Below are 17,560 nucleotides of genomic sequence, written 5' to 3' on the forward strand. Positions count from 1 at the left end.
AATCCGGTGCTTCCTTACCAGCCTTTTTTTTTTTTTTTTTTTTTTTTTTTTCTCTACTTGCAGTTATGTTGCATTCGACTAATGTCCTCTGACTTCCTTGTGTTGCTTGTCGCCTAAATTATTAAACCATTTTACTTAATGTCATACTTTTGTGTAAATAAAAAAGCTGGCCACATTTGATTTATGGATATCTGGTATCTTTTATGCTGGACTTCACTTAGGAGCACCTTTTTGATGTCTCTCAAATGGGAGTCTCAGTTTCTGCCAATTGACTGCATTAAGTACTCTTAGATCTGCACTATATATATTCAGTATAAACAAGCTGTGATGGTTTGTCTGTCTGTCCCTAATGTGTATCAGTTAAAAATAGCTATAACGCTGTGAACCTGACTTGCAGAATGCCTTAACGTTGATTAATGCACTGTGAAAATGGGCTGTTGCTCTTTTGTTGGAAGTGTGAGTGTTTCTTTAGTCGCACTGATTTAACCGATATGACTGTTGCAAGTAATCTAAATAAGTGTCATATGAGACATCTATTGACCATCTCTCAGATTTAGAAACTCTGTCATACACCGCTCTCTCCCTCGTGCTCTTATGCTATTACGTATTCGATGCTTCTATCGATGTCCACATCATTCTGCCTTGTTGAGTTATTGGAAGTTCCCTAATTGGCTGTGAGTGTGTGTGTGTGTATTTGCTTTAGACTCTCCCCTGCTAATGTTAACCCCTCCACCCACTTCTTTGAAAACAACAGCCGTGTTTTGCTCCTCCACGCTCTTTTTATTTCCCTTCCTGGATCTCCATGGAGCAGCCGGACTCTAGCGTCCCAGACGTCAGCAGTAAAGTGCAGCTGCATGGCGTGCTCTGGAAAAGATCCTCCGGAAGACCATCAGCCAAATGGGCTCGAAGGTACAGTCGGGATCTCATCTTCTATCGAGATAAGCTGTTAGGTGTATTACTATTTTACCGTCTGTACTGATTTTAAAAGCTTGATTTTCAGAACATTTTTATGAATACAGGAGTTTGTATGTTGTTTGTATGGATAGGTACTGGTTAATTCTGAGATTTTATTCTCTTGGTAATAGAAGTATTATGGGTTTATTCCTAGAGATGATGAGTCATGCAGTAGGACTCTGTGGAAGTATAGAGCACATATTCAGCTTTTTTCAATCCATCCTAGAACAGAGTATGGGAGAATGTACACATCATTATTACTTGTGTAGTGCCTGAAGTGCATTATTGATCCTGGTGCTTTTAATTCTACAATTGATACAAAAAATAGACACACATTTATCATCTAGATTCTAAAGATTAATATGCAGATGTACAATAAAAGTTATTTACCTCGTCATCTTCGCAACACTTTTTTATTGACGTCCAAAATCTTCACACAGACTAAACAGTTTGCAGTCATATTAATAAATTAATTACAATCGATCACTGATTTAATACAGAGCAGTGGCATTAATGGATAAAAACTAAACAAAAACAACAGCCTCCAGCGTTGTACAGCTTTGGAGAAAGGAAGAAAAAGAACAGCTTTGTACAGATTCTGTAAGTCTCAGGAACTGTCCTAGAAGGATGAGCACAATTCTTCCAAAAGATATTCCTTCGGTTGGTGTTTTTGATGATGGTGATGGAGAGCGCTGTCTAACACATCACTTGAAAAATAATCTCCCATTGGTGATCAATTGGATTGATTTCTGGTTACTGTAAAGGTCGTAGTATATGGTGTGATTTGATTTACATCATTTTCATCCTTGTTAAACCATTCAGTGAGTCCTCGTGCTTTGAAGATGTGGGCGGGGTCATCATAGAAGAGACCACTCCCATCAGGATAGAAAAGTTTCATCATAGGGTATATGTGATCAGTCAGAAGAACCGCCATATTGATTTATTGTTGGAGAACGTCCACATTGAGCTTATGATGTTCTTGAGAACCTGCAAATTCTTCTGTCCTGAAGTAGTGGAAAACTACCATAATGTAAAATAAACGGCTCATCACAGAGAACTTCGCCATATCAGTGATTATAAAGGGTTGTTTTAAAAACCTGTTTATGTGGAGTGTCTGGCATGATGGTTTGCATGTTTGCCTCACAACTCCGGCTTTGAGGGTTCGTTTCCCACCCCCGCTTTGTGCACGTAGAGCTTGCATGTTCTTCTGGGGGTTTCCTCCAGCTACTCCAGTTTCCTCCTCCAGTCCAAAGGCATGCATTGTAGGCTGATTGGCATCTCCTATTTGTCCGTAGTGTGTGAATGGGTGTGTGAGTGTGTGTTTCTCATTTGTAAGTCGCTTAGGATAAATGCGTCTGCTAAATGAGTAAATGTAAATGTATGATTAGGCCCTATGATGAGTTGGTAACGGGTTGTCCCCTGCCTTATGCCCGAGTCCCCTAGGATAGGCTCCAGTCTACCCATGACTCTGGGTAGGATAAGCAATATGGAAAAGGGATGGATAGATGGAGTATTGTCAGAGCTGCAGTTTTTTATATATATATATATATATATATATATATATATATATATATATATATATATATATATATATATATATATATATATATATATATATATATATATAAATGAATCAATACTGACCAATCATAATCAAGAATTCAACAGCACTAGTAGAAATGCCCAACGAATAGCAAATTGTAGCTAAAATAAATAGAACGTAAATTATACACGACAACAACAAAAAATTCTCTACAAATTAAGGTAGAATGTTTTTTTTTTTTTTTTTTTTTTTTTTTAAATTAAAATAAATGTAACATCTGACCTGTTTTATTATTATATTTTTAATTGAACAGATTCTTCATTATCAAAGACAGCTTCTTGCTTTACTATGCTGAGAATGAGAAAAGAAACTTTGAAGCTAACAGATACTTCAACATCCATCCAAAGGTGAGCGTCTCTGACTTCCATTATGAAATACAATCCAAAATCCAAAGAACAATTGGTTCGCTTCTTTCCAGCCTGTTCTCTGTTTCTTTTTCTCTGACTCACAATCCTGTTGTTTTAACAGGGAGTTATCCCTCTAGGCCGATGTGTGGTCGAGCCAAAGGAGGAACAGGGCATGCCCTTTGCCATGGTTATCAACCATGAGGAATTTAATGTATGATCTATTCTTCTGATTACCCTAAGGCGTCTCTAAAAAAAATAAATAAATAAAAAAAAAATAAAAAAAAAATACACCAGAGAAGAAATTGTACAGTATTTTGTTACTAACTTTTATCATTCTTCACAGGGAGACATCGTGTTAGCAGCAGAGTCAGAGTCAGAGCAGAGCCAATGGCTGGAGATGCTGGAGGAGTCAGGAAAAGTGTGAGCCTAAGTACTCAAGTGCATACAGTTAAGATTGTATACTTTTAGAACACAATGTGTCCATTCACTCATCTTCAGTAAATACTTTATCCAGGTCAGGGTTGCACTGGATCTGGAGCCTATCCCAGGAGCACTGCGAATAAGGTGCAGACGTACCAGTCCATCACGAGCACCTTTAAGGCAAAATGACAAACAAAAGGCATTTATTTTATACAAGCAAGCCATTTAGTGCCTTCCTTTGCACAATTCATCAATTGCCACTCTCTAGCTAACTCTCTCCAGCATAGTTGTGAACAAGCTATTGTTTGACACATCTTTTCAAACTGTTGCTCATGCTGCGTTACAGGGCCAGACTCAGAGGACAGCATTACCTGCCATCTTCCACATACATGAGATAAAACGTACTTGCGATTGACTAGCGTTGCTCTGATTGACAGAGGAGTGCTGGTAATGCCATCATTCCCACCCAGAGAGCACGGCCAATGGACAATCCCGCAACGATAGGGTAAATGCTTTCCTGTTGTGCCATTTAGGAGCCCCCCAATAGTGTATAGCTTGGGTTACTGTCTGCACATTGACTTTCTGTGCATGGTTTCCCTGTGTCCAGGTGGGTTTCCAGCACGTTCTCTGGTATCCTCCCAAAAACATACTAGCAGGTGGATTGGCTACGATTTTTTTCTTTAAAGTGTATCTACCGTGATGCTTTATCTGCCACCCACAGATATGTAATATTGGATCATTTTCCTTAATAAATAAATGACCAAGTGTAATTTTTTTTTTCATTTGTTTAATCGGGTTCTATTTATCTACTTTGAGGACTTGTGTTCTGATCTGATTTTGTTATGGTAATATTTATGCAGAATATTTAAAGGGTTCACAAACTTTCAAGCACCACTGTAGTGTGTAGTCTCGCATCATGCCTAGTATTCCTGGGACTCCGGATCCAACGTGACCTTGACCAGACGAAAGCACTTACTGAGAATGAATGAATGAATGTTTGTTTATGATACAATACAGTATGTGGCCAAAAGTATGTGGACACCTGATCGATACCACCCATATATGCTCATTGAACAACTCCTAAGTTGATTCCCACTGTGTTGCTATAGCAGCTTCCACTCTTCTGGGAAGGCTTTCCACTAGACTTTGGAGCGTGGGTGTGGGGATTTGCCCCTTCAGCCATAAGAGTATTAGTGAGGTTGGGCACTGATGTTGGGTGAAGGCCTGGCATGCAGTCGTCCTTGGAGTTCAACCCAAAGGTGTTCAGTCAGGGCTCTGTGCAGGCCACTCAAGTTCTTCCACTCCAATCTTGGAAAACCATGTCTTTATGGAGCTCGCATTGTCATGGTGGAACAAGTTTGAGCCCCTTAGTTTCAGTGACGGGAACTAGACAATTGTGTCTGTCCAGTAAATATTATGACAGCAGTTTTGTGCAGAACCACATATGGGTGTGATGGTCAGGTGTCCACATACGTTTGGCTATATAGTGTAGTTTTTGGCAAACTTTTGTACTCAAATGTATATAGATGGGTCCAAATATCTGACTTCACTACCAATAACTTTTTATTTCATCATACTTATTTAAACTGATACAAACCAAATTTTAGCCAGATGTTTGTATATAACTGAAATAAATCATAATATAATGTTCATACAGAACTTTTCTCCAAATGCTAATGAATTTATGCTTCTAACATACTCCTATATTAAAGAAAATATAGACTCTACGTATAACCTTTTTACTTGACAAAACTACAGTATATAACTGCAATATACAGCTTGAAGAGCAAGACATATAGCATACTAATGGTGTTTGTTGCATAATTTGTAATGTGATGATCTATTTTCAGCACCTGGAAGAACGCCCAGTTAGGCGAGGCTATGATTGAGAGTCTGGAGGCTCAGGGACTGCAGTTGGCCAAAGAGAAACAGGAGTACCTGGGTGAGGCTCGTGGATGCATCAGCATGAGGGTTGAACTTGATTACATTTCATAATAATGCTTTTGAAATGATATCTTTTATACTGGTATAGCTCAAATAGGTTTTAAAACATATCAGTTTCTTATCTTGCTGTGAGCAAAACCTAATGTTGGTCAAAGTAACACTGAGAATAATGCATTCATACACACACACACACAGTCAGTTAAGACTGATAATGACTTTAATTAAAAAAAACTCTCTGTGCTTGTTTTTCTTCAGATAAACTGATGGAGGAGACTGAAGAACTAAGTTTACAGAGAGAACAGAAGGCGGTTAGTTACAAGCTGTTATTTATTTTAGACCTACACACACTGAGTTGCCAGGTTTTTTTTTTTTTTTGGTTTTTTTTTTGTTTTTTTAAATAATTTTTTAACTCTGTGTAATTAGGCACTTGTATTTACTGTGCTTCTATGCATTTAATAAGTGTTTTATGCTGATAGGGGGCTCTTATTTTATCTCATGGTTCTCGTACAAATTATCACAATTATACGGATACAAATTGGGCTGTGTATTAATAATGCTTGCATATTTACATCCATCTCTGAATGCATGGCAAATAAGGCGTGTGTGTGTGTGGAATTTTTTATTTTTTTTTAAATGGCATTTTTATCGAGCAAAAACATCAGATTAAATATTGAATCCCGTCAAATGTATCTAGTATTTCCTTGTATAAGATTACAATAAACCAAGTGTAAGATTATTAAACCTATTTCCAGAACAATAGTCTTGTTCTATTGGCAGGTATTTGACCTAAGCATTTATTTCTAGGAAAAGAAAAAAAAAAGCAAGATTATCTGCCAATAAAATAAAGAAAATGAAACCTTGAATCTACAGAGTGTTCCAAAAGTCTCCATACACAGGGGATTATGTTTGTTAGCACCACGTCGGTCATGCCTTCGTCAGTGGATGTTCGTGGACGTCCACTTCTCGGTCGGTCCGCAACACTTCCAGTCTTTTTGAATTTTTAATAAGTTTGGCAGCAGTGTCGTGTGTGATGGGCATTCCATGTTTCCTGTTAAAGTCCATCGCAGGCTTGTGACAGCTTCCCGATCCAGCCGTGAGAATGATTTCAATACGTTCTTCTTTTGTCAAAGGCGTTCTGAAAAAACTATCTGAAAAAAAATAATAAACTAAATATGAAAAATTTTGAAATACATTTTGCTAAAAAGTGTTAATTCCCATATCTATGGAGACTTTGTGGACACCCTGTAGTGAAATTAGCGATGGCAAGATTTTCTAGTTTCTTCTCATGCTAATACTGAAACGTTGAACATCTATATCTGTATATACAGATACAGACATCCATCCAATATTGTTTTCTTTAAAAACGACTCAGCTTTAACCTGTTTTTTTTTTTTTATTATTTCTACCTGAAGCACTTCACATTTAAACTCTCACACAAAAATCACTGAAAATATAACAAATATAATAACATATTAAACTATAAATATAATGAAATCAATCTTAACGAAAGACAATCAAGTCTCTTTATATGTAAACATTTCCCATTCCAAAAATACATTTCTTCTCCAATTCCAATCATTGCTTGGATCATTTGTTACAAGATACAATATCTGAAATGATTTCTTTGATATTTAATCCACCCTTTCTTTTACTTCTGTTGGCCCAGTACCGATACTGGTATCATATCATCTTATATTTGGCTTATGGTAATCTAATAATAGAAAATTCTAGATAAATCTGACTATATTCAAGATAATTTCACTTGCTAAGATGCTAATTTTGCTTTGTGTATCTACACTCTTTAGCTGTGTAGATAGCTACAAGTACACTTTGTAGGTTTACAATTACTGACCACAGTCCATCTGATGCTGTGGATAATTTCTCAGCCCAAACCACCACTGGAAAGAGACCATTGTATGACCTCCGGTGACCATATATTATTTAGTGGAGGATTCTAAACACAACAGTGACACTGAAACAGTAGTGTGTGTGGCACTGGTACACATGTACAGTACTGTTTGTGTGTGCAAACACACTGTAGGAGCTGGAGCGACTGAATCAGGTGCTGGAGGAAGAGAAGCAGAGGTTTGAGGAGGTGCTGATGGAGCTTAGAGCCGAGCAGGAGCAGATCAAGCGGTATACCTCAGTGTCTGTAAATTGCTGCATGGAATTAGTTTAATGTTTTTCTTTACCCTTTATTGCACAATGCTGCATGTTGATGCCATGATTCTGATTACTCAGAAGGTGTTGATTTTTAGTTTTCTATAACAGCAGCTCTGATCATTCGAATCATATTTATTCACGTTTATTTTAATGCACGTGTTCTAGTCCGTTATCATTTCTATAGTAACAGCTCAATCACAGTTATGTGTTTGCTGGATGCTCCATGTAATCTAAGGCTAATATATTCCAATTTTAAATGCAGTGAATTTCTGTTTTAAAATGGGTTGTTATTTAACAGTTAGTTGATCTGGTGATTTTTATTTAGCATTTATTGAAGGGTCTTTAGTGTCAACACTTTCTTATTAGTTTTCCAGAATGATGATCGCGTTTTGTGATTTCTCATCATGAAAAGTCTGAATATTTTGTCTCAATAACTAAAAGTGATAGAGAGAGAGAGCTGTTTATAGCCACTATAGCCAAAGTGATAACAAGAACTAACTTGTTTCACAGACATTCCATAACATTAAACGTAAATATAATGTATAAAAAGTAAGATTCAGTAATCAATTAAAAATTGTTAATAGTTAACCAATTGCTGTGGTATAAGATGAATAAAACACTTCAGAATGTGCTGTTATAGGAAAATAATCCACTTTGGCTGCATCACACCACCCCATTGTTCATTATTTTCCTGTACATTTTATTCTTCTGTTCCTTATTTACTGCATATAGCGATAAAGCAAAACACATAAAAGTATATCAGTATATGACAGTTTTTCATCAGTAAGAGATGATGGAAATGAGCACTATGTGTTAGGATTGCCATTTAAAGGATATGTATGGTGTCACTACCATATTTTTTTTTTTTTTTTTTTTTTTTTTTTTTTTTTTTTTTTTTTTTAAATGGGGCACTTCTGCAGGATGTATAGATACTGTATGATTTGAAGTAATGTGTCATGAAGATCTAGGCGAGGTAGATGTGTCAGGTTACTGAAGTGGAACGGATGAAGCCGCTCATATGAGTTGCTAAACATCTTTAATAAACAGGTACATTTCTGTTTTAGGTTTCGGTAAGTCAGACGTTTTGACGCTGCTGTAATGCTGTAGTGTGTTTTTAGGGATTTGGATGGAACAGCTCTGTCACTGAAAGGAGTCGAGTCTGAGAAAGAAGAGCTTAACAGTCTGACCATTCGACTACAGCGGTCTCTTGAGGTACACAGCTTCTTGGAACTGCTTTAATAAATTGATCAGAATGACTGACTTACTGATAATACTATTGAGAATTCGGGATTTCATTAAGTGAGCACTAGGCTTAGTTCTAGTGCTGCAGTATTTAGTGTTTTGTGTTTGTGACTGCTCAGGAGCTATCTAAGGAGAAGCAGCATACTCTGGATATGCTCAGAGCGAAAGAGATGGATGGGATTGACTCTGTGGACCAGGCTTCTGCTCCTGACCTTAAATGCCCCAAACCACAGGAACAGCTACAGGGCAACCTAAGAAACATCGAGGAGCACATGATGTGTCTACTCTGTGAAAAGAAGCAGGCAGAAGAGAGGTAATAAATAAATAATTTTAAAAAGCATCAAGTTGATCAAACTCATCATGTGTTCTGTTTTTATAAATGCTATATGATGTACAGTATTTTAGCTCCATGGAGTGTATATAAAATGCAAAAAAAAAAAAAAAAAAAAAAAAAAAACATGTATCACAAGCAACAAATATGGTCAAATAATGTATTGTTAAATTGTTTAGATGTTTAAAAAAAATCCAAATTATATCAGTTTATACGTCATGCTGAGTATGACGTATAAAGAAAACTATTACAACATGTTCATAACACAGCGCTGTTTAATTCTTGATGCTAATTGGACAAAAGGTACTGAGTAATTTCTTATTGCAGCAGCTCTGAAAGTAGTTCTGGCTGCAAGGAAAATCACAGGTTTATATTAATGCGCGCACTCTAAAACTTTAGCATTTCTATACTAACTTACATGCGAAGTTGTTCTACATAAACGGATTAAACATGTGTTCGTTGCTACTGTGATACTGAGACGTTTATTTAACATGTTTGGAAGGAGTCTCCAGAGTTAGCACTTTGTATCAGACAGAGGTAAAGCTGCAGCTTTAAGATTTCTTCCATCGGAAAAGAGTTTCTCAGTGACAAGCTGCGTTTTTGTCTCATGAAAGAAAAAGAGAGGGTGGTGAGGGGAAAAAGAGAGTATGACTGCATCTGAATATCCCTGCTAACCTACTTTACAGTAGGCGAAAAGCAGTACGCCAAAGGAGTAGTATGTCTGAATTCTCAGTATTCATAAAACAGTTGGCGAGAAATACCCAGATACCCAGACTGCTTCCAACGAGATTCTGCAGTAGGGAACCAGTGGACTCTGCGCTATCCCATAAGGCAACGGGACTGGTGCAGAAGAGTTGTCAGAATCAGATATAGAAGAAGGCAGCTTGTCGGGTCTTCTGAAGTTGTAGATCACATGACCGTGCCAACATGGTGGATGTAGTATGTCCGGATTGTATTCATAGTACACACTTACACTGATCAGTATGTGAATCAAATGCAGTATGTACCGTCATACACAATTTCAGACGCAGGGTCTGTTTATAGCTGCTCTAAGAAAAGTGATAACAGGAGCTGATGTTCCACAACATTCATTAACTATAACTAAATCAAACATGTCATCCTTTTATTTAAAAATTTGCAAATTGCTGTCTTATAAGAGGAGTAAAACACCTGATGTGCAGTAACTTCACCTGATGTGAGGTCCTACCAGTAACTACCCTTCATCCAACTGTTTTATTTCTTATATAGACCATACATTTGCCACATAATTTAGTCAATTATGACAAGCTTGTAGTACATTCATTACTGTCTTGAGTACTGTCATCCAGACGTATTTACACACATCATGCCATTTGCACTTTTGATAACATGCCATTTGCACGTCACTCGCACTTTCGAGCCATCCTACCTCATTTTCTCTTTGCTCTTTACACTTAATGCGACTTGCTCTTCTGCCCTTCTGGTTAAATGCTAACTGCATATTGTTGGCTTTGTACTTGTGCTTGTACTTTTACTATAGTACTTCAGCAGACAACTTAATATATTAATGCCTGAATGCAGTACTAAATAATTCAGTACAATGCAAGTTGTGCTTTAAAGTATGATTTGTCAAACCGCATCTGAAGGACTGAACCTATATTCCTGACTCAGACCTACCCCAGTGTTAATGGAGGCTGGAGGCGGTTAAGTGGAAACATCCATTGATTTGCAAACGGACATCATATTGATCAATGACCACCATGAGCAGAGCACAGTGAGGATATAGACTGACTTGAGGCTAGGAATGACTTGCATGACAGTATGGTATTGGTTAATTATGCTTTAGAAGGGTTTGTGCTATATTGAAGTCTACCTCAGGTATTTATTCAATAATGAACTCTGATTTAAACACTAACTTTAATAGTAATTAGTTGAATGTAGGACTTAAGATGAGGACTTTACTAAAGGAAAATGTCACACTTTTTTTTAAATCTCAACTACTTACTCTGATGACTCTCTCTATAAATGCTAAATAAACGTCTTGCTCACGAAATCCTGTATGGACTGTGTTTTCGGTAAGTTTTTTTGTTTGTTGATTGTTGTGGCCAAAAATGCTTGATTTTGCTGTGGCCTTTTTTTTGTTGTTGTTTTGTTTTGTTTTGTTTTGTTTTGTTTTTTTTGCAGAAACTACTTTATTAATTAGCAAAATTGCAATTCAAAGGAATTGTCTTTCACAGTAATGTTTGTTGGTAAATGAGACCTATTCGGTGTACTCGTTCGACACACGGGACTCGAAGAGGGCTTTGGCTGAGTGTGTGTTGTGATGACATCACGTAATGTGTCTTGGCCCAAATCTGCTGAAAATCTATGGTAATTCTGAAAAATTGCAAGCTCCTCCGAATATTGCGATGTTTCCTTGATTTTGCGTTCATTTCTACGATCTCAAAATTGCTAAATCCTGGAGAGACTGACTTCACCACATCAACTATTATACACTTTTCTTTGTTAAATAACAACAAATGTTTAAACACATTTCATATTAGATGTAGATTTTATGAAGCGTCAGCCATAAAAGTCCCTCTGTATTAGCTGTTACTATAGAAACGATAACATATTTGAACAAGCTCATTGATGTAAAACTGTGGTTTGATTACAGCCGGAAATACTGTTATAGAAACTTAGTCAACACCTTCTGACCAATCGGATTTGAGAATTCAACAGCACTATGGTATAAAAGATGATAACTGTTTAGTACATCATTGCATCTAAGATTGAGCCCTTTTCTATATTTCCTACAAATGTCAAAATGCATTATGGGTATTTGTGGGGTGACAAAACATAGGACAAAACACTTTTAATAATGCATTATATAATGAATATAATGTGACGTATATAAAGTGTGCATCCCAGTAGGGCTTTATTATTGAATACAACACTCCCGTTAATGTATGGATGTGCGTGGTGAGAGCCGAGAGCTGCTGTGTGTCTCCCTCTGCAGGCTGAGAGAGAACGAGCAGCGAGCTCATGTGCTACAGGAGGAGAGAGAATTTTACTCAACTCATGCTCAAGCACTTCAGCAGTCCCTCAGTCAGCTAGCAGCTGATAAACAGCAGGCCGAAACTGAGCTCAAGGTGAGTAGGAAGGACATTTACAAATCACATTTACAGTATATTGCACCTTGAGGCACGAAACAGAACAGAGAGAAAGCACTCTGGCTGTGTTGAGCAGTAATATACAGTAGGGGTGATAAAGGTATATCAGTAATAGTAGGATGCTACTTGCCTTGAGCCCACTAACAAAAGCACACTCATCGGATAGAGCAGGGGTGGGCAATCTTATCCGGAAAGGGCCGTTGTGGGTGCAGGTTTTCATTCCAACCAAGCAGGAGGCACACCTGATTCCACCTGTTTAATCAGTTGCTCTTGGCTTTCATGGATTCAGGTGTGGCTTCTGCTTGGTTGGAATGAAAACCTGCTCCCACACCGACCCTTTCCGGATAAGATTGCCCACCCCTGTTATAGAGTGTGCTCTATATCAGTGTTCTCATAAATTCACATACCCCTCGCAGAATCTGCACAATGTTAATAATTGAAAAAACATAAAAGGGCTCATTAAAATTGCATTTAGTTTGTTATTTAGTCCTGCCCTGAATAAGCTATTTCACATAACACATCTTCACATACCGTCCACAAGACTCAAAAGTTTAAAAGTGTCGTTACCTGGATGATCGGTGACTGGTTTTGTTTTGTGATAGTTGTTCACGAGTCCCTTGTTTGTCCTGAGCAGTTAAACTGCCCACTGTTCTTCAGAAAACAGTTCAGGTCCTGCAAATTATTTGCTTTTCCATTTTCTGCATATTTGAGCCCTTTCCAACAGTGGCTATATGATGTTGAGATCCATCTTTTCACACTGAGGACAACTGAGAGACTCGTACACGACTGTTACAAAAGGTGCAAACATTCACTGATGCTCAAGAAGGCAACACAATACATTAAGAGCCAGGGGGGTGTAAACTTTTGAACAGGATGATTGTTGTAAATTGTTATTATTTTGTCTTCTGGGAAACATGTAAATATCTTATGTAGGGTCTGAAGGGCCGTACTAAATGATAAAATAAGATCTTTAAACAAAATAACAATTTTCACGGATCATATTATTGTTGTTGTTGTTTTGCCGTTACTCCAGACCTGATATATGTCCAGCAAATGACAAATATCACATTCAGAAAACCATTTCAATTACTTAGTTCTTGTGATAATTTGTGGTACTGAATTTAATGCTTTGTTGGTAGAAATTAAATTTCTTCCTTTTGTTCTGTGTGCAGAATTTTACACAGAATTCACACCTGATATTTACTCAGCCAGTACAATCCCCCATGCATTAGACTCGACTGCAGAAACTAAAAACCACAGTGGTTACATGCATTAGTGTAAAACTAATTCTAAGCATTTTAAAGAAAGGTTGTTTAAGAAAAGATCAATCTTTTCATATTAAATACAAAGTCTTTGATTCTGTGTGCAAATGTGAAGCATGGCATTCATGCACGCTTCTCACAACCTAATCTGCTATTAAATTTCATAGAATCTCTCTTCTCACTTTTCTCTCTTTGTCTCCTCTCTCTGCACACATCCATTATTATTAAGTTACTCCTGAGTGATAAAGAAAAAAAAATCGATGCTTCATCTCCACACTCCACTGCATCGTCCTTCTCTCCCGTGAAATAATCACTCATCTACACCATCTATATTCCACACATCTTCCTTCAGGGCTATATAATTCTTATGTAAGTAATGTATCTGTGTGTGTGTGTGTGTGGGGGGGGTCCAGGCTGAGATGGAGTCCAGGGCAGAGTTAGAACGCAGGCTGAAGATGGCTGAGGAGGCCCTGAAGAACCTGGAACAGGGTCTACACTGTTTGGAGCGCAGTCGAGAGACAGACGAGAAGCTGATAGGAGATGTCAGCCACCTCCGCAGTGAGTGTGCTCAAAAAACACGTTAAAATATTTACAGTCGTGCTGTTTCTAGATACTATAAGTGCTATTTGCAGGAGCTTAGGGCCACTGAGCCACCAGGGGCTCCCATAAGAATGCATATTTTACTGTACTGTACAATATATATACATTTGATTTACCCAACAAAGATCCAGAAACACCCCCTTTTGTATTTCTAGTTATCACGTCACTTTCAGAATAACTGAACTGATTTGATGTTATTGCTTCATTACATTACATTTTACCACAGTGTTATCGAATTCTCAAATCTGATTGGTTTGAAGGCATTGATGAATTTTTTATAACACTATAAGATGTGCTGTTATCAGAAAATAATCAACTTTAGGGTGCTAACAGTAACTCCTCTTCGTGTCTGGCTACATCACACCACCCCAACATTGATTATTTTCCTACAACAGTATGTCATGTTGTGTTGAATTCCTTACTTTGTCCTATTAAATACTAACAAAGAGGAAAAAGGGACCAAGCAGGAAACCCAAGTAAAAACAACAATTCAAACAAATCATACTTTAAAGTCAGTATAGTCACAGAACTTTTAAGGGTTATTATCAAATTCCAGTTTAAACCCCTATTAAAGGTTAACTTTCTATGTAATTCATTTTCTTTAATATATCCTCTACCATTTGGGACTACTCTCTCAATCTGAAAATAATGGAGATATATTACAATATGGTATGATTATGGATTTATTAACTAGTGAAAGGTAACAATTTTGAGAAGTTGAGCATATGTTTGATATGTTTTTCAGTGAAAGCCAGTTAAATAGACCGGAGGGGGGGGGCAACGAACATAATTTAACTCAAGCCAATGATGTGCATTATTGCAGACTATGGGCAATAAGTGAGCACTTAAATCCATGAGAAGGGAGACTTTATGTAGTCAGACTTTATCCTCTCCGCATGCTGTTTCTGGTATGAAATGTTAATGATAATTTTTGCTCAAGCGTTCAAGCTGTGAGCTGTAATGTTACTTTGTCACATGTTAAGATAATATTTAAGTCTGGCTGTGTCTTCATTTTTGCTCAGTGCAGTGTTTAAACGTGAGATGACCGTGAGATGTGCTTTATTTTGTGAAGGTTAATATGCAGGAGTATTTTATTCATCCTGTGGTTGTTGGACAAGTGAAAAAAAAAACCTGACTGTTGTAGCAACAGCTGACTGAACCTGCTTGTCTGCCAGGCAACTGTGAATCAAAAACCTGATGAATAACATAAACTGTGAATCAAAAACCTGATGAATAAAATAAACTGTGAATCATAAGCCTGATGATTAACATAAACTGTGAATTGAAAGCCTGGATACATAATTTGCTTGTCTTGGGCACCACTGAAGAAACCACCCAGACATTTCAAGGAATTAAGCCCATTTTGTTCAGTAGCAGGTGATGAAACTTTTAATCTTAAAAATGTCGCCCATGAAGGTGAAGTTTAAGGTTTTACCCCATAAGTGAAGTTACACATGAAGTGAAATTAGACTTCAAAATTTAAGTGTGACATGTTAAATGTTTTCTTTGCTGCTGAATACATTTACCATCCGAGTCGGGTTCTTTTCTGCCTCTCTCTCTCTCTCTCTCTCTCTCTCTCTCTCTCTCTCTCTCTCTCTCTCTCTTTTTCAGAGTTCTTTGAGGAGTGTATCTGTGCTGCAGAGATTGAGGCCAAGCTGCCTGCCATCATGAAAAACTCTGTGTATCTGCATAAAGCTGCTGCACGGCGAATTAAAAGCTGTCGCATCCAGAGACATGCTTCCAGGCAACACTGGCGTGAGTGTTTCTCTTCTGTCCACTCACACACATACACAGCACACACACCCCGACATTGTAGTGTCGCTGTAACATGGGATTTAAAAGGATATTTTATATTGACCTGCAGTTGCATTTATGATCGAAATCTGATGATGCACTGTAGAGCTCAGTTTAGTTATTTGTATCCCCTAGTTTTACACACACACACCTTCTCATCTTCCATTTCTTTACTGTGAAACACAGGGAAACACTCTCAGTCTTTTGCTGGAACACATGGAGAGACTTCCAGTCTGGAGGACCTGAAAGAGACCACTCGGCGTCTGACCTCGGACAGCTGCTTTAGACAGCACAGCAAAGAAGGCCATCAGCCGACAGGGCACAGCGCAGTTTAAGGACTGAGATCAGTGTGAGGCATCAACACCAACCTGGTCTGATAATCGTTCAATGAGTAAAGATTTGCACAGATTTTGGATGAAAAGTTGTGAATGGCTAGAAAGGTTAGTGTTATGAGAAGGCTTAGTGATTGGATCTTTTCTTTGTTTGTGTGAAATCTCTTGCACTAATAGGTTCCAATTATTGTTTGATCAACACACAGGAAGTCCTGAAGGATATTGAACGTCTTTATATGACCGCTTTCTCTGCTGTAATAAGTTATTATACATTATATACACTCACTGTCCACTTTATTAGGAACACATGCACATTCATGCAGTTGTCTAATCAGCCAGTCATGTGACAGCAGCCTGATGTTGCTGTCAAACATCAGAATGAAGAAATTGTGATTTCTGTGACTTTGATCGTGAATGGTTGTTTTGAGTATTTCAGAAACTGCTGATCTGGTGGGATTTTGAGTGTTATTGGCCTTGAGAGTTTACTCAGAATGGTGTGAAAAACAAAAAAAAAAATAGAGTGAGCATCAGTACTATGGGTGTAAATGCCTCATTGATAAGAGAGGTCAGAGTAAAATGGCCAGATTTGTTCGAGCTACCAGGAAAGACGTAGTAATTCATGTAATCACTCTTTATAACCATGGTGAGCAGAAAAGCATCTCAGCATGCACAACACATCAAATCTTGAGGAGGATGGTCTACAACAGAAGAAGACCACATCAGGTTCCACTCCTGTAAGCCAAGAACAGGAATGTGAAGCCATCATGGGCACAGGCTCATCGAAACTGGACAGTTGAAGATTGGGGGGAAATCATCTAGTCTTTTTCCAGTCTTCAACTGCCAAGTTCTACCATTCTGTGTAAACTCTAGAGACTTTTGTAGGTGAAATTCCCAGGAGATCAGCAGTTTCTGGAATACTTATTCCCATGTGGTACCAACCATCATGCCACAGTTAAAGTCAGAGATCACACTTTTTCCCCCATTCGGATGTTTGATATGAACATGAACTGAAGCTCTTGACCTGTATCTGCATGGTTTTATGCAGTGAGCTGCTGCCACATGATTGGCTGATTAGACAACTCCATGAATGTACAGGTGTTCATAATAAAGTGGACGGTGAGTGTATATTATGCTGGACAGTTAATTTTGTTTTACTTGTCACAATTTTATATTCTTCAGTTGTTTCCTCAGGATGTGTTCATATTTATTCATTTACTGTAGTTCATGTACATCATTATATTTCTGTCTTAAACATTTCTGACAATATCAGTTACACTGGTCAAGCTCAGCTACAGTAAAAAATGATTAATATTAACATCCTTAATGTAATGTCCATTTATCATAGCAGCACACTGTATTATGTTTAAATCGAATACAATACTGTATTTTTACAGGACATATTAACTATATTACTGTATGTGTATATATATATATATA

The 17,560-nt window shown here is 37.6% G+C and overlaps 1 protein-coding gene across 1 annotated transcript; it reads left to right on the forward strand.

The window, feature by feature from the left end:
• Positions 1 to 306: 306 nt before the first annotated feature.
• On the forward strand, positions 307 to 17,541 carry plekhd1 (pleckstrin homology domain containing, family D (with coiled-coil domains) member 1). Its single transcript, XM_017476899.3, has 13 exons — positions 307 to 909; positions 2,811 to 2,904; positions 3,026 to 3,115; positions 3,248 to 3,324; positions 5,175 to 5,266; positions 5,524 to 5,576; positions 7,310 to 7,404; positions 8,550 to 8,643; positions 8,793 to 8,986; positions 11,982 to 12,114; positions 13,811 to 13,955; positions 15,609 to 15,752; positions 15,978 to 17,541. Exons 1-13 carry the CDS (start codon positions 803 to 805, stop codon positions 16,124 to 16,126), a joined length of 1,467 nt encoding a protein of 488 aa, XP_017332388.1. The 5' UTR covers positions 307 to 802; the 3' UTR covers positions 16,127 to 17,541.
• The last annotated feature ends 19 nt before the right edge of the window (positions 17,542 to 17,560 follow it).

Source organism: Ictalurus punctatus, chromosome 9, assembly GCF_001660625.3.
Source record: "Ictalurus punctatus breed USDA103 chromosome 9, Coco_2.0, whole genome shotgun sequence".
NCBI classification, from domain to species: domain Eukaryota; kingdom Metazoa; phylum Chordata; class Actinopteri; order Siluriformes; family Ictaluridae; genus Ictalurus; species Ictalurus punctatus.